The following is a 21,440-nucleotide window of genomic DNA, read 5'->3' on the forward strand; positions in this document are numbered from 1 at the left end:
GGTGTGTGTTTGAATAGGTAATAGTATGTGTGCTGATGTTTGTTCTCTGTGTGTGTATAGGTTGGGCCCATGTGGTGTGTGCCCTCTATATCCCAGAAGTGGAGTTTGCTAACGTCTCCACCATGGAACCCATCGTACTGCAGTCTGTACCCCACGATCGCTACAACAAGGTACACACACTTCACTCTGTCTGTTTGTATCCCTACATTTCTGTGTGTGACTGTTATTTCCTCTGTGTGTGTAGAAGTGTTATATCTGTGAGGACCAGGGCAGAGAGAGTAAAGCTGCCACCGGAGCCTGCATGACCTGTAACAAACATGGCTGCCGACAAGCCTTCCATGTCACATGGTGAGCTTCATTCAAAAACCTACAATTTGTATGTAATATACACTGACTGTACATTAGGAACACCTTCCTAATATTGAGTTGCCCCCCTTTTCCCTCAGAACAGCCTGAATTCGTCAGGGCATGGACTCCTCTGGATAAGAGCGTCTGCTAAATGACTAAAATGTAAATGTGTCGAAAGCGCTCCACAGGGATGCTGGCCCATGTTGACTCCAATGCTTCCCACAGTTGTCAAGTTGGCTGGATGTCCTTTGGGTGGTGGACCGTTCTTGATACACACGGGGAACTGTTGAGCGTGAAAAACCCAACAGCGTTGCAGTTCTTGACACACTCGAACCGGTGCGCCTGGCACCTACTACCATACCCCGTTCTAAGGCACTTAAATCTTTTGTCTTGCCCATTCACCTTCTGAATGGCACACATACACAATCCATGTCTGAATTGTCTCCAGGCTTATAAATCCTTCTTTAAACTGTCTCCTCCACTTCATCTACACTGATTGAAGTGGATTTAACAAGGGACATCAATAAGGGACCATAGCTTTCACCTGGATTCACCTGGTTAGTCTATGTGATGGAAAGAGCAGGTGTTCCTAATTCTTTTTTATTTAACCTTTATTTATCCAGGTTAGTCTCATTGAGATCAAAGATTTTTTTCAAGAGAGACCTGGTCCAACCAAGACAGCAGCAGGGGGAACAATGTTTGAGACAAATATCAGACATACTGTAACAACTTACAGACATACACACCATCAAATAAAACGTTTTGATGTAGACACACATGCATTTCAATTGCAGAAACATACAGGTGTCATAGGTTTAAATAAATAAATAATATGGACCACAGCATCAAGTCCTAATGACAATCCCATTCCTCCTAATGTTTTATACACTCAGTGTATATCATCTTGTCTCTTATGTCTTCTCCTTTCACTTTTTGTCACATCTCTCTATCCCCTTCTCTCTCTTGACACGTATTCTCTGTCCTCTCCTCAGTGCCCAGTTTGCTGGGTTGTTGTGTGAGGAGCAGGGGTCGGACGCAGACAACGTCAAGTACTGTGGCTACTGCAAGTACCACTACAGCAAACTGGTAAGATATATCTCTCTATCTCTCTCTGTGTGTATTCTGTCTCACTTTCCTAACGTTCTTACTGTGCTGGGGGAAGAAGAGTGGTCTTACCTAAAAAACCTGGAATCTAGTTTGCTTCCTAACCCTCTGTCTGTCAGAACAAAAACTGTAAGCTTTTTGAAGGCCCGCATTTCCCCTACACACACTGGCACTCCATGCCATGGACACACACACACTGGGGAATACCTTTCATTTCTTGAATGACTTGACATTCTTCTCTGCCAATTACACCTACTGAAAGGGGAGCCATCCGTTCATCTCTACCTCCTCTAGCCCCTCTCTTCTCTCTTTCTCTCCCTACCTTTTGCTCTCTCTATCCCTCCCTCCCTTCTCTCTCTCCCTCCAACCATCAACCCATTCCCTCTCTCCTCTTTCGCACCTCCTCTCTTTCCCCCTCTCCAGCACCTCTCTCCCCCAGCCCCATCCCTCTCCCCCCTCCAGCCCCACTTCCTCCCTCTCCCATCAACCCCCATCTAATCAGCAGTGCCTCCCAGGCCCTTTGTCCCCTCCACCCCCCAGCTCCCTGTGTGCTATGCCCATGCCGGGTTAGAATTTGGGGGCTGGGAGAAGGTAGGGGGCTGTGGGTGAGGGGTACTGGGGTTAGGGTTACAAGTGGCCAAAGAGATGCTTTCCAATTAACATAAGTATACACCATTCCACACAGACACAGTATAAATGCTTCCACTCACATACACATGCTCTCTCCCTCTCTCATTCCTTCTTTCACTCCCTCAGAGCTCTTTGGAGCGAGAGCCCCTGCTGTGTTGCAGATTTTGTGCTCCACCCCTAACATCCGTCAAGGGGGAAAATACACACGCACACACACATTTCCCCCCCGGTTATTAAACAACTAATTGACCGACTTCGGTTCAATTACTTGAATTCCAAGAACTATGTGGGACGCTGGGCTACAGGGAGTTGTAGTTTTCATTAGGCAAATATTCTACCTAGTTCAGCTGAGAAATGTGGTAATTAACTACAATGACCATAATCCATTGCGCATGTTCTTTCCGGCTCGAACAGAGACGGATAGCCTACACACAGAGCGCATGGGAGAGGAATAAACACAACGACGAGGGATAGAGACAGTTCGTGAGGTACAGTGGGGGGGGAAATGTATTTAGTCAGCCACCAATTGTGCAAGATGAGAGAGGCCTGTAACTTTCATCATAGGTACACATCAACTATGACAGACAAAGTGAGAATTTTTTATGAATTTATTTGCAAATTATGGTGGAAAATAAGTATTTGGTCACCTGAAAACAAGCAAAATTTCTGGCTCTCACAGACCTGTAACTTCTTCTTTAAGAGGCTCCTCTGTCCTCCACCCGTTACCTGTATTAATGGCACCTGTTTGAACTTGTTATCAGTATAAAAGACACCTGTCCACAACCTCAAACAGTCACACTCCAAACTCCACTATGGCCAAGACCAAAGAGCTGTCAAAGGACACCAGAAACAAAATTGTAGACCTGCACCAGGCTGGGAAGACTGAATCTGCAATAGGTAAGCAGCTTGGTTTGAAGAAATCAACTGTGGGAGCAATTATTAGGAAATGGAAGACATACAAGACCACTGATAATCTCCCTCGATCTGGGGCTCCACGCAAGATCTCACCCCGTGGGAGTCAAAATGATCACAAGAACAGTGAGCAAAAATCCCAGAACCACGCGGGGGGACCTAGTGAATGACCTGCAGAGAGCTGGGACCAAAGTAACAAAGCCTACCATCAGTAACACACTACGCCGCTCAGGACTCAAATCCTGCAGTGCCAGACGTGTCCCCCTGCTTAAGCCAGTACATGTCCAGGCCTGTCTGAAGTTTGCTAGAGTGCATTTGGATGATCCAGAAGAGGATTGGGAGAATGTCATATGGTCAGATGAAACCAAAATATAACTTTTTGGTAAAAACTCAACTCGTCGTGTTTGGAGGACAAAGAATGCTGAGTTGCATCCAAAGAACACCATACCTACTGTGAAGCATGGGGGTGGAAACATCATGCTTTGGGGCTGTTTTTCTGCAAAGGGACCAGACGACTTATCCGTGTAAAGGAAAGAATGAATGGGGCCATGTATCGTGAGATTTTGAGTGAAAACCTCCTTCCATCAGCAAGGGCATTGAAGATGAAACGTGGCTGGGTCTTTCAGCATGACAATGATCCCAAACACACCGCCCGGGCAACGAAGGAGTGGCTTCGTAAGAAGCATTTCAAGGTCCTGGAGTGGCCTAGCCAGTCTCCAGATCTCAACCCCATAGAAAATCTTTGGAGGGAGTTGAAAGTCTGTGTTGCCCAGCGACAGCCCCAAAACATCACTGCTCTAGAGGAGATCTGCATGGAGGAATGGGCCAAAATACCAGCAACAGTGTGTGAAAACCTTGTGAAGACTTACAGAACACGTTTGACCTGTGTCATTGCCAACAAAGGGTATATAACAAAGTATTGAGAAACTTTTGTTATTGACCAAATACTTATTTTCCACCATAATTTGCAAAAAAATTCATTAAAAATCCTACAATGTGATTTTCTGGGAAAAAATTCTCATTTTGTCTGTCATAGTTGACGTGTACCTATGATGAAAATTACAGGCCTCTCTCATCTTTTTAAGTGGGAGAACTTGCACAATTGGTGGCTGACTAAATACTTTTTTCCCCCACTGTAGCTCTGCTCGATTGAAAGTTGTAGTAGTTGGTAATAAGCAGTCTTAAAATTATGCCTTATTTACTTTAAAGAACTAGTCAAATGATTTCGTCAGACAGCTCTGCAGCATACTTAGGCAGCTACTATTTATAGCCAGCTAGCTACTAGCTTAGCTAAATTGGTCCAAGACCGTACCTTATGGGGAGCACAGAGATAACGTTAAATTGTTGATTGTCTGGCTGGTACTGCCTGTGCAGAGATAAGATTAAGAATTTAAGGAATGAAAAATAATAGTAATCAAATAACTAATTTATATACAGAATTGAAATATTTTATTATTTCATAGTAATTTCCTAATTCTCTATTAATGTCTACCCAATGTGGACCAGACAGAGACAATTGAATGTTTTGGCAATTGAATGTTCACAATTTTTTGCTTTGGAAACCCATTAAAAAGCTCAAATCATTTTGTCATTATTTCATAATGCATTTAATAAAAAATTTAAAATAAAGTAATAGCTAAATCGAAAACGTGATTATTTGTTACTAACTGAACCGAAACTGAACCGACCTCAAAAAGCACTAATCGCTCAGCACTAACATACACACACACACACACACACACACACACACACACACACACACACACACACACACACACACACACACACACACACACACACACACACACACAATGTTAACAAATGCTTGTTAAGAAATGCTATTGAACCTGTGTAATGGCTTTGTATGGCCTGATGTAATTAGGCTGGTACAGCATAGAGGAGATGAGAAACGCACGAGGAATCAAGGACAGACAAACCAATGTTATTAGAATGGATTTCATAAGACGCCACATGGGTTGATGAGTGACATTTACTGGATTTGTCTTCTTGTTGGGACTAGTGACATTGTGATGTTTTGAAATTAATACTCCTCTTTATGCGGTCAATGGGGCCATAAATAATTATGGTGTTTTCTTACAGTAAACAAGAATGGGTCTAGCTCAATGTTTGTTTCCTTGAATAGATTGGTGGTAAATCTAATCAACTTGAAATAGTCTGCTGCTGGTATATTGCGCCTGAGAGAGGTAGAACAGGGGAAGGGTCCCTTCAGTGTGCGTGTGTGCATAATATAGAAGGAGATGCATTTGCCTGTGCTCCAAATCACCATTTCATGATAATGCCTCTTTTTTTTTTTTTTTTTTTTTTGTACAACCATGTCTCTTTGTTGATATTTTGTTTTACTATATTAATAAACCTATATTTAGCTTTCCTTTATTTATTAATTTGGTCTTTATTTAACTTAGGTCTTCTGTCCGTCTACTTTCTAGTTATTTTTTATTATTTAGCTTTCATGTATTTATTTAGTCATTATTTAGCTTGGGTCTACTCTAGTAACGTGAAGTTCCTCTCTACCTTTTAGCGAAGGAGCAGGGCCCGAGGTAGTAGGGCTCAGAGCCTTAGTGACTCTTCCTCTCAGTGTTCGGATAAACCCCCTGACCACCAAGACAACAAGGTAAGGTAGCCCCAACATCTAGTAACTCTATTTCTACGTGACTGTGATGGACACAGCAACCATACGCCCTCTCTGAACATACACACACACTCACCTACTGTAGACAGAGGGAACAACACACAGCACAGAGATACAGCTAAGGATATAAATGCCCTAGCTAAGTTAGTTGGCTTGAGTGAGTTTATGTCCTAGGTCAGGGGTTTCAAAAATTATTTGGGGTTCAAAGCGAAGATAAAATACATTCTCAAAAACCATAGGACAAAATGACACCAGTATGTAGATACATGTCTTAACTTAGTTGGAGAAAAGCTAAGTGATTGGTCAAAAGATGGATGCGTTATTGTCAAATAAAAAATATGATTTCACGTGTCCATTTAAACCACTGTAAATCCACTCCACAGTGGCCTATCAACTTGAAACTTGTCATCGCTATCATGGACGTCCCTAAAATGAACCACACTGAATTTGGTGTTGATATCTAAAAAAAACAAGAAACTATTAACAACTCATTCTTTGCATATGTAACGATAATGCTCAAAATAATCTGCAATCATCTTCTCCTCATGAATCATACGTCAGATTCACCCCAGATTTTGTATTTAGACTCATTTCATTAGTCTTTAATGGCTTACATATTTTTTTTATGCTGCATTCAAATATGGCCGCACTGTACCTAATCGATGCACGTTAGGACATATGCTAGCTAAAAATACTTTAAAGATCTTCTCATGAACCATAAATCAGATTGACTCCAAATTTGGTATATAGACTCAATTAATTAGCCTCTAATTAATTTGAGAATGAATAGTTGCTGCATTCAAACTCGGCCATGCTACACCACTAGATGGCACCATATCACACCAGGGCACTAAGAACTGAACATATGCACATGGGGTCATGAAATTTGGTATGTAAACCTTTATGTTATATGTCCTTAGAAGCTGTGTGAATATAAAGTCACTACAACCTTTAGAAGGCTGCACCAGACCATTTGGTGGCACTATAGATGTCATTGGCACCATAGGATACGAGAGCAATAACTATTGATCAAGTGGGACTTTGTCTCATCCAAATGAGTGTTAGATTTTAATTATGCAGACGAACAATGTGAAATATTGTGATTAGTATATCTGTATAATCACATACGCTGAGTATACAAAACATTAAGAACACCTGTTCTTTCCTTGACATACTGTTCAACTGAATCCAGGTGAAAGTTATGGTCCCTTATTGATGTCACTTGTTAAATCCACTTCAATCAGTGAATATGAAGGGGAGGAGACCGGTTTAAAGAAGGATTTGTAAACCTTGAGACAGTAGAGACATGGATTGTGTATGTGTGCCATTCAGAAGGTGAATGGGCAAGACAAAATATTTAAGTGCCTTGGAACGGGGTACGGTAGTAGGTGCCAGGCGCACCGGTTTGAGTGTGTCAAGAACTGCAACGCTGCTGTGTTTTTCACGCTCAACAGTTTCCTGTATCAAGAATGGTCCACCACCCAAAGGACATCCAGCCAACTTGACAACTGTGGGAAGCATTGGAGTCAACATGGGCCAGCATCCCTGTGGGTCGCTTTTGACATCTTGTAGAGTCCATGCCCCGATTTTAATTGAGTCTGTTCTGAGAGCAAAGGAGAGGGGGGGTGGGGTGCAACTCAATATTAGGAAGGTGTTCCTAATGTTTGGTATACTCAGTGTATTGTTGCCCTATTATGTGGTCTGAACGTAATGAAAAGTGGATATTTTATTCTGGAAAATGAGAAACCAGAAGTTCTGCTGCTTGCGCAGTCAGTGTATATTTATAAATATTAATATATTTATATATGAACTCAATACGTTAAGTAATGACTTTAAGAATGATTACCTGCTATCTATCTATCTATCTATCTATCTATAGTACTCATTCTAGGGTTTTTCTTTATTTCTACATTGTAGAATAATAGTGAAGACATCAAAACTATGAAATAACACAAATGGAATCATGTAGTAACCAAAAAAGTGTTAAACAAATCAATATATATTTTATATATGAGATTCTTCAAAGCAGCCACCCTTTGCCTTGATGACAGCTTTACACACTCTTGGAATTCTCTCAACCAGCTTCATGAGGTAGTCACCTGGAATGCATTTCAATTAACAGGTGTGCCTTGTTAATTTGTGGAATTTCTTTCCTTCTTAATGCGTTTGAGCCAATCAGTTGTGTTGTGACAAGGTAGGGTTAGTATACAGAAGATAGCCCTATTTGTTAAAAGACCAAGTCCATATTATGGCAAGAGCAGCTCAAATAAGCAAAGAGAAATGACAGTCCATCATTACTTTAAGACATGAAAGTCAGTCAATATGGAACATTTCAAGAACTATGAAAGTTTCTTCAAGTGCAGTCGCAAAAACCATAAAGCGCTATGATAAAACTGGCTCTCATGAGGACCCCCACAGGAAAGGAAGACCCAGAGTTACCTCTGCTGCAGAGGATAAGTTCATTAGAGTTAACTGCACCTCAGATTGCAGCCCAAATAAATGCTTCACGGAGTTCAAGTAACAGACACATCTCAACATCAACTGTTCAGAGGAGACTGTGTGAATCAGGCCTTCATGGTCAAATTGCTGCAAAGAAACCACTACTAAAGGACACCAATAATAAGAAGAGGCTTGCTTGGGCCAAGAAACACGAGCAATGGACATTAGACCGATGGAAATCTGTCTGATGAGTCCAAATGTGAGCTATTTGGTTCCAACTGCCTTTGTGAGACACAGAGTAGGTGAACAGATGATCTCCGCATGTGTGGTTCCCACCGTGAAGCATGGAGGAGGAGGTGTGATGGTGTGGGGGTGCTTTGCTATTGACACTGTTAGTGATTTATTTAGAATTGAAGGCACACTTTACCAGCATGGCTACCGTAGCATTCTGAAACGATACGCTATCCCATCAGGTTTGCGCTTAGTGGGGCTATCATTTGTTTTTCAACAGTGAAATGACCCAAAACACACCTCTAGGCTGTGTAAGGGCTATTTGACCAAGAAGGAGAGTGATGGAGTGCTGCATCAGATGACCTGGCCTCCACAATCACCCGATCTCAACTCAATTGAGATGGTTTGGGATGAGTTGGACCGCAGAGTGAAGGAAAAGCAGCCAACAAGTGCTCAGCATATGTGGGAACTCCTTCAAGACTGTTGGAAAAGCATTCCTCATGAAGCTGGTTGAGAGAATGCCAAGAGTGTGCAAAGCTGTCATCAAGGCAAAGGGTGGCTACTTTGAAGAATCTAAAGTATATTTTGATTAGTTTAACACGGTTTTGGTTACTACATGATTCCATATGTGTTATTTCATAGTTTTGATGTCTTCACTATTATTCTACAATTAGAAAATAGTACAAATAAAGAAAAACACTTGAATGTGTAGTAGGTGTGTCCAAACTTTTGACTGGTACTATATACACTGCCGTTCAAAAGTTTGGGGTCACTTAGAAATGTCATTTTTTTCGAAAGAAAATCAATTTATTTTGTCAATTTTTTAAATAACATCAAATTTATCATAAATACAGTGTAGACGTTGTTGATGTTGTAAATGGATATTGTAGCTGGAAGTGGGAGGCCCCGGTGCACAACTGATCAAGAGGACAAATAAATGAGTGTCTAGTTTGAGAAACAGACGCCTCACAGGTCCTCAACTGGCAGCTTCATTAAATAGTACGCGCAAAACACCAGTCTCAACCTCAACAGTGAAGAGGCGACTCCGGGATGCTAACCTTCTAGGCAGAGTTGCAAAGAAAAAGCCATATCTCAGACTGGTCAATAAAAATAAAATAAGAAAGTTATTTGTTTCTGGCCATTTTGAGCCTGTAATCGAACCCACAATTGCTGATGCTCCAGATACTCAACTAGTCTCAAGAAGGCCAGTTTTATTGCTTCTTTAATCAGCACAACAGTTTTCAGCTGTGCTTACATAATTGCAAAAGGGTTTCCTAATGATCAATTAGCCTTTTAAAATGATCAACTTGGATTAGCAAACACAACGTGCCATTGGAACACAGGACTGATGGTTGCTGATAATGGGCCTCTGTACGCCTATGTAGATATTCAATTAAAAATCAGCCGTTTCCAGCTACCATAGCCATTTACAACATTAACAATGTCTACACTGTATTTCTGATCAATTTGATGTTATTTTAATGGACAAAAAAAATGATTTTCTTTCGAAAGCAAGGGAATTTCTAAGTGACCCCAAACTTTTGAACGGTAGTATGTATATGTGTGTGTGTATATATATATATATATATATATATATATATATATATATTGTGATGTCACGAGAGGCTGTGTCCTGGAGGGACGTTACATCCCCCTGAGGTGGCTGCAAACCCAGACAGCTATGGCTCCATCTGCTGGTATGGTCGGGAACTCCACCCCTCTATGGCCAATCTTCCCACGCAGCTGAAACAAATGAGGAGCTGATGAGCTGAAGTTTTGGGAAGGGAAGAGACACACTGAGGGGTGTTTGGGAAGGGAAGAGACACACTGAGGGGTGGGTGGGAAGGGAAGAGACACAGTCTCCAACCTGGGCTCTCTGGAGGACAAGAGTGCTGCACGTCCACTTCCATGGGGAATATAAGGATTTGGAGATACTTACCTTTGGGAAAATACTCACCTTTGGATATATGCACCTGTGGAAATACGTGAGAGACATTTGGAAGGACTTTTTGCTGGGTTGGCCACTAGCTGCAACGTGGACTACAGTAAGGCTGGGGAAAAGTTATCTGAGCGAGTGAGAATTATGATTTTGGATGTGGAAGAGACATCCCTGAACTGTTAACCCTTAAAGAGCCACAAGAGAACAGAATTTTGTTATATTTTCGTTAATTTCCCAAGACCTATAATAAAATCCTTGTTTTGTTTGAACCTTGTCTCCTGGCACTACTTGAGCAATCCCGCTGAAAGCTGTGTAGCCTCTCGTGACGTCACAGATGGTGGAGAATACGGGCACGCTCAAGCGTTAATAGTGCATGTCAGAGGAGGATACCGAAGGTTTGATCACCCAGTTTTCCAAGTTGGCCGTAGGCTCCCCGCCCGACTGAAATGGAGGACATATTGAAAGCCCTTGTTGCTGGCCAGCAAGCCCAGATGCAAGCAAACGTGGCTCTCTTGGAGGAGCAAAAGAAAGCCAACCTTCTGAAGGCAGAGGAATTGCAGTTGCAGAGACAGAGGGTGGTCCAAAATACCCGCCCAATAAAGGCAAGTGACTTTATATCTAAGATGGGAGCTACCGATGACATTGAGGCATACCTGCATGCATTTGAGGCCACGGCCACTAGGGAAGCCTGGCCCAAGCAACAGTGGGTTGGTCTGTTAGCCCCCTTTCTAACCGGGGAATCGCTGAATGCTGTCCGGGACCTGGGCCCTGACCAGGTTACTGACTATGATGCCCTGAAGTCTGAGATCCTCAGCAGATATGGACTCACAAAGTTTGGTATGGCCCAGCGCTTTCACAGCTGGACCTTCCAACCAGACCAACCTCCTCGGGCGCAGATGCATGAACTTGTCCGAATCGCAAGGAAATGGCTGGATCCGCAGAGGAATACAGCAGCGGCGGTGGTGGAGGCCGTTGTGGTGGATCGTTACCTACGCGCCCTGCCTTATGAGGCAAAACGGTTCATCAGTCAACAGGCCTTGACCACGGCTGATCTGACCGTGGAAGCTGTGGAAAAGTACCAGGCCACAGCGGAGATGCTGAATGCTTCCCGAAAAGACCCCAGGAGTGCGGCCCCACCACAAATGGGAAGAACCCGTCCAAAGGACCCCAAGGTCTCGAACCCAGCCATGTCAGGACTTATCCCGGCTCCAGGGGGAGCCAGAAACCAGGCGGGTCCAAGAAGAGTACACCAGGAGGGGGAAACTCGACAGTGTTACCGGTGTGGGGAGATGGGACATATCTCCTGGCAGTGTGGGAAACCAGCCGATGAACCTATGCCCACTGCGGAGTCCTCCAGCTCAGCACCCACACACCGTTTTGCCTCGCTCTTGGGAGTCGTAGATGGCGGCCCAGATCGACCCCCCACCTGCCCGGTAACTGTGAATCACCATGATGTGGAGGCCTTACTGGATTCTGGTAGCCGGGCCACCCTGGTGCGTAAGGATTTGGTGGGCCCAACGTGTCTGACCCCGGGGAAAGTCCTCCCAGTTTCCTGTGTCCATGGGGACACCAGAGAATACCCCATTACTGAACTTACAATGACCAGCACACGGGGAACCATACACATGACGGCGGGGGTGGTTGATTCCCTCCCCGTCCCTGTCCTAATTGGGCCGAGACTGCCCAGCCTTTTTACCCACTCTGGAGAGAGTCTCAGGAGAGGATAACCCGAGTACCTCGGAAACGGAGAGGCAAGACTCATCCTGGGAAGGCTCCGGTGCAATCCTCCGAGTTACTCACTCCCGCCCGGGCTCTGATAGGGATGGCAGGTGCCCAGACCGACACAGAGACGGAGCTACAGAATCTGGACAAAGAACTGTCTGGTCTGAAGGGGACCGCTGAGAGGTATCGTTTGTTAAAGCAACAGTTAGACATGAAGACAGAAGAGTTAGATATCCTCCAGGCTAAACTCCAACAGAGCTCCTTCCCTAAGCAACAGGAGGAGCTGGAGAGGCTGCGCAGGACCATCGAGGAGTGTGAGGAGACCCTGCGCAGTAGTAAGGAGGTCCAGAAGAAGGCAGAGGAGAAGTACAAGGTGTTGGAGAACAAGATGAAGAATGCGGAGGCAGAGAGAGAGAAGGAACTGAAAGCTGCTCAACAGAAGCTAAACTCTGCTAAAACCAAGGCTGATGCGTTCAGTAAGAAACTCAAGGAGAGACAACAGGAGGCTGAGTCCCTGGTCCTAGAGTTGGAGGAGTTGAAGAGAGAGCAGTCTGGCAAGCACCACGGCAAGGCGGACGCCCTCTCCCGGCGTGATGCCTTCTTCGCTGCCTTTACCCCGACGAGGACGTCGGTCCCGAGAGGGGGATGTGGATGTCACGAGAGGCTGTGTCCTGGAGGGACGTTACATCCCCTGAGGTGGCTGCAAACCCAGACAGCTATGGCTCCATCTGCTGGTATGGTCGGGAACTCCACCCCTCTATGGCCAATCTTCCCACGCAGCTGAAACAAATGAGGAGCTGATGAGCTGAAGTTTTGGGAAGGGAAGAGACACACTGAGGGGTGTTTGGGAAGGGAAGAGACACACTGAGGGGGTGGGTGGGAAGGGAAGAGACACAGTCTCCAACCTGGGCTCTCTGGAGGACAAGAGTGCTGCACGTCCACTTCCATGGGAATATAAGGATTTGGAGATACTTACCTTTGGGAAAATACTCACCTTTGGATATATGCACCTGTGGAAATACGTGAGAGACATTTGGAAGGACTTTTTGCTGGGTTGGCCACTAGCTGCAACGTGGACTACAGTAAGGCTGGGGAAAGTTATCTGAGCGAGTGAGAATTATGATTTTGGATGTGGAAGAGACATCCCTGAACTGTTAACCCTTAAAGAGCCACAAGAGAACAGAATTTTGTTATATTTTCGTTAATTTCCCAAGACCTATAATAAAATCCTTGTTTTGTTTGAACCTTGTCTCCTGGCACTACTTGAGCAATCCCGCTGAAAGCTGTGTAGCCTCTCGTGACGTCACAATATATATATATATATATACACACATACATACATACATACATACATACAGTTGAAGTCGGAAGTTTACATACACTTTAGCCAAATACATTTAAACTCAGTTTTTCACAATTCCTGACATTTAATCCTAGTAATAATTTCTGTCGTAGGTCAGTTAGGATCACCACTTTATTTTAAGAATGTGAAATGTCAGAATAATAGTAGAGGGAATTATTTATTTCAGATTTTATTTATTTCATCACATTCCCAGTGGGTCAGAAGTTTACATATACTCAATTAGTATTTGGTAGCATTGCCTTTAAATTGTTTAACTTGGGTCAAACGTTTCGGGTAGCCTTCCACAAGCTTCCCACAATAAGTTGGGTGAATTTTGGCCCATTCCTCCTGACCGAGCTGGTGTAACTGAGTCAGGTTTGTAAGGCTGCTTGCTCGCACACGTTTTTTCAGTTCTGCCCACACATTTTTTATAGGATTGATGTCAGGGCTTTGTGATGGCCACTCCAATACCTTGACTTTGTTGTCCTTAAGCCATTTTGCCACAACTTTGGAAGTATGCTTGGGGTCACTGCCCATTTGGAAGACCCATTTGCGACGAAGATTTAACTTCCTGACTGATGTCTTGAGATGTTGCTTCAATATATCCACATAATTTTCCTTCCTCATGATGCCATCTATTTTGTGAAGTGCACCAGTCCCTCCTGCAGCAATGCACCCCCACAGCATGATAATGCCAACCCCGTGCTTCGCGGTTGGGATGGTGTTCTTCGGCTTGCAAGCGTCCCCCTTTTTCCTCCAAACATAACGATGGTCATTATGGCCAAACAGTTCTATTTTTGTTTCATCAGAGCAGAGGACATTTCTCCAAAAAGTACAATCTTTGTCCCCATGTGCAGTTGCAAACCGTAGTCTGGCTTTTTTATGGCGGTTTTGGAGCAGTGGCTTCCTCCTTGCTGAGCGGCCTTTCAGGTTATGTCGATATAGGACTTGTTTTACTGTGGATATAGATACTTTTGTACCTGTTTCGTCCAGCATCTTCACAAGGTCCTTTGCTGTTGTTCTGGGATTGATTTGCACTTTTCGCACCAAAGTACGTTCATCTCTAGGAGACAGAACGCGTCTCCTTCCTGAGCGGTATGACGGCTGTGTGGTCCCATGGTGTTTATACTTGCGTACTATTGTTTGTATAAATGAACGTAGTACCTTCAGGCATTTGGAAATTGCTCCCAATGATGAAGCAGACTTGTGGAGGTCTACGATTTTTTTTCTAAGGTCTTGGCTGATTTCTTTTGATTTTCCCATGATGTCAAGCAAAGAGGCACTGAGTTTGAAGGTAGGCCTTGAAATACATCCACAGGTACACCTCCAATTGACTCAAATGATGTCAATTAGCCTATCAGAAGCTTCTAAAGCCATGAAATCATTTTCTGGAATTTTCCAAGGTGTGTAAAGGCACAGTCAACTTAGTGTATGTAAACTTCTGACTCATTGGAATTGTGATACAGTGAATTATAAGTGAAATAATCTGTCTGTAAACAATTGTTGGAGTGTCTGTAAACAATTGTTGGAAAAATTACTTGTGTCATGCACAAAGTAGATGTCCTAACCGACTTGCCAAAACTATAGTATGTTAACAAGACATTTGTGGAGTGGTTGAAAAATAAGTTTTAATGACTCCAACCTAACTGTATGTAAACTTCCAACTTCAACTGTATGTATGTATGTGTTTGTATATATATGTATGTGTATATACACTGAGCAAAAATATAAACAGAACATCCAACAATTTCAAAGATTGTAATGAGTACAATTCATATAAGGATATCAGTTAATTGAAATAAATAAATTAGGCCCTGATCTATAGATTTCACATGACTGGGAATACAGATATGCATCTGTTGGTCACAGATACCAACAACAACAAAAGGTAGGGGTGTGGATCAGAAAACCAGTCAGTTTCTGGTGTGACCAGATAATTTCGGGGATCTTTTATTTCAGCTCATGAAACATGGGACCAACACTTTACATGTTGCGTTTTATATTTTTGTTCAGTGTATTTATTTTTTCCCCTGTGGAAAAATGATCGCGATCAACATTGAAATGACAAAATCCAAATCGAAACTGGGTAGAAATTATTATGGACCTACAATTATAGTCTCTTCTGTCCGACTTGCTAACAGTCATTGATGCGAAAGCTAGACAGTCAGTGAGCATCTAACATTTCAAAAGTGATGGATAGAGGACAAATATTTTTTTTTTTATGTTGACGGTGAAGAGTTAGAACACATTTTATGTGCGGCCCTCTGGGAAAAATTTGTTTGACACCCTTGTCCTAGGTCCTTTGAATTATCATGTGAGGCACCAGGGATCTCGGTCTCTAACCAACACTTTATAAACCAGTCAGAGTTAATCAGTCACAGTCCTGTTAGTGGCATAGACTCTCAGCCGACTACGCCACTACTGTGTGAGAGAGAGCGTATGGTTTTCTGTCCAGCGTCATCGATTCTCTATTCTGGCTGTGGGCCTGTTCTAATACCTTACACATGCATCCTTCCATCCATCCTTCCTCCCTTCCGTAGTTACCACTTATCTGACATGACAGTGTAGGTATAATCTATGTAGTGGAACCCTAGTTTTCACCTATCCATCCATATTAGATCAGTGATTACATATAGGATGGAAAAAAGGAAAGATGCATGGTTAAAGGTAGACCCAGAAATATGATGTACTTGTTCACAGTATCGGGAGTTCCTGCTTCCAGAAATCAACAATAAACATTTTAACCTGCCTAGACTGCCTCTGTTGGGTGTCACCTCAAGTGAGGGAAGGCCTGGAATGAGTAGAGCCCAAAAAAATTAGTCTCGGTCGATTTAGAATTTAGTTGTTGTTAATGTCTGTAAGTAGGAAGTTGCTCCGCTGTCTTTGATGTCATGTTTCTGAGCTCATCTTTAAGGTGTATGAACAGGACCATGGTCTCTGGCCATGTATCCTCTTCCTTTATGACATCAGAGGAAGTCACCCGCTCCATCAATCTGTTTCCCTCACCCGATTGGCCCACTCCTTATCGCTCCACCTCATTCGATAAAACGTCTGAGTTTTTCCTGATTTGGATAATGTGCCTGTAGTCCATTGCCAGTTTTTTTGTGTGTTTCAGTTGTAGGTAGTTTTTTCACTGTATTCTTTTTGGACTGCGAAAGAAAGCCAATTGATTTTCTGAACTTGATGTTTTCGAGATCTTGAGTTTTTAGCTAACATTGTTCACAATACCATGTAATATGTGAGTGCATTGAGCATGCTCCTGTATTACATGGTCAGTCAACTAGAATATGACTCATGAGTGAGCCTGTTGCTCTGTTTTTTTGGGGTGATTCTTTTAATGGAGCAGTGGTGGTGTGTGTGCGTGTGAAATAAGCAGAGTTGGCACATTTGTCCAGTCCCTAGTGTTCCCTTCCTTGCCCTGGCTTTTGTGACACAGCCTGATTTGCATTAGCAAGAGGACCCCTCCCTCCTACCCCCTCCACATTCCAGGGTCAGGGGTCAGAAGGCTCAGATGTGTGTGTGTGTGTGTGTGTGTGTGTGTGTGTGTGTGTGCGCCTATCTATTTCCAAACCCTGCAGCCAAATAACAAGGGGCTAAAAGCCTCTCCTTCCTCAGGCCACTCATACAGTCTGCAAGAAACACACACACACCGGCTGGTCAGAGAGCCTGCAGGAAACTGCCCAAGGGAATTCCTGCCAGGCTAGGGTGGATTATTTCCCCCCTGTTTTCCTCTTTTCCCTCCCTCCCTTTTCTTCTCCATGTCTCCAGCTCTGATAAGGGGGGAGTCTCTCCAAGTGTGCAAAGTGAAAAAGTGGATGTGTTTGTGGACATTTGACCCTCTCAGCCTAACTCTGTCCATCAACACCTACCGCTGGAATGTTAATGAGAAACAACAAGGGAAATCCCCGGGAACCTACCCTGTTAAACACACACACACACAGACACATGTATAGTTAGCTACAATGAGCTACCAGCCCTGACACACCCACACACCCTGGGAGCTACAGTGAAAGAAATATTGGAAGCTACAGTGAAGGAAAAGACAGGAGGACAACAGAGGCATTGAGGTAGAGAGAGGGTTGGTGGAGAGAAAAGAGAGAGGGATGCTGGGGGCAGGGTCGATGGTTGTCATGGTGCTGTCTGTCAGTAGCATGTTAAGTCTCATGTTGTCTCACAGGATCACTGCATATTTTCACACCTGCAGGGGGTTTGGCCCTCTGGGGTGAGAGAAGTGAGGGTGTGTGTAACTAAGGGTGTAAATTGAGTTCTAAGGGGTTTAGGCCATGGATCTGGTTGGGTGGAGTCTCTCACTAAGAAGACAAAAAACCAAGTGTCTGCAGATTTTAATCTCTTTCTTCTGTTTTAAGCACTTTGTTTTTTTATTCTCTTTTCATTGCAGTAGAACCATCCTTTCACCTCAGACTGGGGCTGTGAATTAAAGATCAGTTTTCTCTATTTCGCTCTACCTTTCTCTCTCTTTCGCTCTAATTTTCTCTTTCAGAAGCAGTGCCATAGGTTTGGGACCAGAGCAACCCAGACACTCATCTGTCTCATCCTCCGCTTTCTTGTCCTTCCGTAACGCTCATCCCTCCCTTCTCTCTCCTCAGAAACACAAAGAGAGGGAGAGACACAAACCCAAATACAAGAAGACTCTAGAGCTCTCCCCTTCCCTTGCGCCAACTCTCATGGTTGCCTCAGACAAGGTGAGCTCTCTCCTCCTCTGCGCCCAGCTCCCTCCCTCCCTCTCTCTCTCTTTCTTTCTTTCTCTCTGTCTCTCCGTCTCACTGTCTCACTCTGTGGGTTTAATGTCAGATGAACATTGACTAGCTCTGTTAGGCATTATGCAGGACTGACCTCTCACATACTCCCCCTCCTCTCCTGTCTTTTCCTCCTGTCCTCTCCTCTCCTCATCCCGCTCTCAGAGTTACAACAGCAGCAGCAGCAGCAGTGGTGGAGGAGGAGTCTCCTCTATGCCCGCCTCCTCTCAAAAGCGATTGGACGACAGTGCTGCCCGTTTCACCACCGCCAACTTCCAGGAAGTGCCGGTGCACTCCGGGGGTGCTAAGGACTGCCCCCCCACAGGTTCAGAAGGCAAACCGGGGTCGGAGGTCAAACAGGGCAAGAAGAGCATTAGCCAAGGGATTGGTGTTCAGCGCGGACGCAAGTCCCTCACACCTGGGAAGCCCCTCCCCTCTGCTGTGGTCACTACGGCAACCTCCTCCACTGCCGCCTCCTCCACTGGAACCTTTCATCAAGGTGAGATTGATGCACTGTTTACGTGTGCGGCGTGCCTGTGTCTGACAGTTGTTGGATGTTGGCCAGAGTTAGCATATGGCCAAGATAATAGCGTCGTCTCCCTGGCTAGACCCTGGCTCCTGTAATCTGGGAGCTCCGCCGCGCGCACACACACACACACACACACACACACACACACACACACACACACACACACACACACACTAGAGCGCTCAGACGCCATGAGTCTCCCTTGACTCCGGCCCCCTGTGGCAGCTTGTGTGTGTGTGTGTGTCAGCCTCGAGGGGTCAAGTCTGGAGGGCTGACGTGTTTTAAGTGGCATCTAGTGGGGAAACAGTCTCACAGTCCAACAGGAGACTGAGGACCAAGGGGATGACTATTGGAGGGAAAGAAAGCGAGAGGAGTTAAAATAGCTATCTTATCAGTTACTGGTGCTTCTATGTGTCTGGCAGTGCCAGAGGGTGTGTGTGTGTGTGGAACCACCTTTCCATCCACAGTTTTTATGCGAGTAAAGACATACTGTATAAAAACAATAACGACAGCTGTGATGGATACAGGAATTTTCAGTGTAATTTTATAAATGGCGACAGATCATTTGTTTGTTCGACATGGTGGGATCTTTTTGTGGCGGTAAAATAAATTGTGAGAAATGATGGTGGAAACACCTATGTGTGCAAATATTGATATAATAACCCTCATATTGAAGTAAACTTGGAGTTACGCGATGATATGGTGTGTGGTCCTCCCACTACCACTCAGGAAACCATAAAGTTTATTATGCTACAGATTAAATAAATGATGTTGAACTTCACAGTGTGGTGAAAGTGCATGACATCGGTTGATGCTCCTTTCTAATAAATATCGAGGGTCTTATTCTGGTGACATGATGATCCATGCTTGACTGCTGTTTGACAAGTAAATCGTCATCATCATGTACGCTAGACTACCTGCACAGCTTACGCGCACTGTATCCGCGAGCTGTTGGCTAGATCGCACGTGCCAGAGTAGGCACATTTGCTATTTAACAAAACAGTTTTTGTGACAAAACTATCGGTAGAGTTGAAAATGCGATGCAAACACATTGAACTTTTCTATGTTTATTCGGTACATGAAAACTTAAGCGAAAAAGTACTTTTGTGTGCACTATGTCATCACTTATTGATTGTAAGTCTGTTTGGTGGAAACACACCACTGGTGGGAAAATGCGCATATTTTCTTTATGCAGATTTGAGAATATTTGCATAAATCTGTCGCCAATCGGATGGAAACTTAGCTTGTGTGTGTTTTAAGTCTCCAAACAGCTTCTCCTCTCTCTCTCTCTCTCTCCCAGCCCTCCTGCTGTCCAATAAGACGTCCTCCACCTTGATTCCTCCCACCTCTGACTTCCTGGGCTTCTCTGATCCGTCGCTGCGCTCCGGAGGCGGGGACTCCTTCTCTTCGCCCTCTTTCAGCCGTTGCCTAGTGAAGCCCAGTGAGGTCACGGCCTCTGAGTGCATGGCGTCGCTCAGCACCTTCGGCTCAATGATGTCACTTCCTGGCTGCGTAGCCGGAGGTAAACTGTACGAGAACTCTCACAGCGAGCCGACGGGGAACATTGCTTCCACAGCCGGCTACAAACGGCCCTCATCATCCTCCTCTTCCTCTGCTGCCTCCTCCTCTGGGCCAGGGATTGGGGGAGGAGGAGAAGGAGGAGGAGAAGAAGGGGTGAAGGAGAAGAAGAAGAGAGGAAACTGGAGGAACCGATACGGACCCTGCTTTAGTGTTCCGGACGGCAAGGCTACAGACGGACCTGAGCACCACACAGCACCGCTACCTCTCCCCTCCTCTTCTCTCTGCGCCACCTCATCCTCCTCTCCTTCCCCCTCCTCTACCAGCGCTCTGCCAGGCCGGCCCGGAGGAGGTGGAGGAGAGAGAGTAGGAGAGAGAGGTCTGCTGGGTGTTGGTATTAGCGGTGGGATCCAGAAGTCTCCTTCCCTACTGAGGAACGGCAGTCTGCCGTGTCACGGAGTCACCTCTACTCCCTCTGGCACCGGTAGGACACACGCACACACTTACCTCACTCTCTTTCATTGCTTATTTTATCAAAGCATGTTTTGTGTCAGCAGCCGTGTAATGTTGTGGTGAAGACTGATGACTGTGGGCTAAATAGGAGAGAGCTGCCTAAAGCAGCTGAGGAAAGGATGAGAGGAAACCACTGGAGAGTATTGAGCTTCAGCGCTGGAGAGAAGGTGGGGTTAAAGGGGAGGGTGGGAAGAGAAAAGCACAGGAGAGGATAGATGGAAGGAAGAGGGGGAGGGAAGAGGAGATGGGAGGAGGGTTGAACAGGCAATTAGTAGATCTTGTATTAGACTGTTAGAGAGCAGAGGAGGGTTAGAGTGCTGTGAACCCGGGCGGCAGGTAGCTTAGTGGTTAAGAGCATTGTGCCAGTAACCGAAAGGTCGCTAGTTCTAATCCCCGAGCCCACTAGGTGAAACATCTGTCGATGTGCCCTTGAGCAAGGCACTTAACCCTAATTGCTCCTGTAAGTCGCTCTGGATAAGAGCGTCTGCTAAATGACCAATTATTATTATTATTATTATAACCCTGCTGGACTACACTGCTCGTGTGTCTGTGTGTCTGTCCGTCTGAAACAAACCAGCACACGCACACTGAAGTGCTCTCTGTCTCGTTTCATCTTGTGTTCTGTTGCTTGGCAACTGAGTCAATGCTTTGGAGTTCCCTTCTGCTGCAGGAAATGTCTCTCTGCATCCTTCTGGCTTTCTTCTCTCTATCCCTCATAATCACCATATTTGTTCCCCTTATTCTCTCTCTTGCCTTTATTCTCTATTTCTACCGTGTCCTCTTTCATTCCTCTTTGCCAGCTTATC

At 44.7% G+C, this 21,440-nt stretch overlaps 1 protein-coding gene across 3 annotated transcripts in view; it reads left to right on the top strand.

Annotated features, from left to right (window-relative positions):
* Positions 1 to 21,440, top strand: part of mllt10 (MLLT10 histone lysine methyltransferase DOT1L cofactor) — a 72,473-nt gene that overhangs the window by 19,687 nt on the left and 31,346 nt on the right. For 2 of the 3 annotated variants that reach the window (XM_041861661.2, XM_041861662.2), the window contains 7 exons: positions 61 to 170; positions 245 to 348; positions 1,341 to 1,434; positions 5,534 to 5,626; positions 17,925 to 18,020; positions 18,240 to 18,573; positions 19,904 to 20,605. In XM_041861661.2, the coding sequence (XP_041717595.2) occupies positions 61 to 170; positions 245 to 348; positions 1,341 to 1,434; positions 5,534 to 5,626; positions 17,925 to 18,020; positions 18,240 to 18,573; positions 19,904 to 20,605 (1,533 nt within the window). The remainder of the gene's footprint in view (positions 1 to 60; positions 171 to 244; positions 349 to 1,340; positions 1,435 to 5,533; positions 5,627 to 17,924; positions 18,021 to 18,239; positions 18,574 to 19,903; positions 20,606 to 21,440) is intronic. The other variant, XM_041861664.2, reaches the window with a different exon arrangement.

Source organism: Coregonus clupeaformis, chromosome 34 (genome assembly GCF_020615455.1).
Source record: "Coregonus clupeaformis isolate EN_2021a chromosome 34, ASM2061545v1, whole genome shotgun sequence".
NCBI classification, from domain to species: Eukaryota; Metazoa; Chordata; class Actinopteri; order Salmoniformes; family Salmonidae; genus Coregonus; species Coregonus clupeaformis.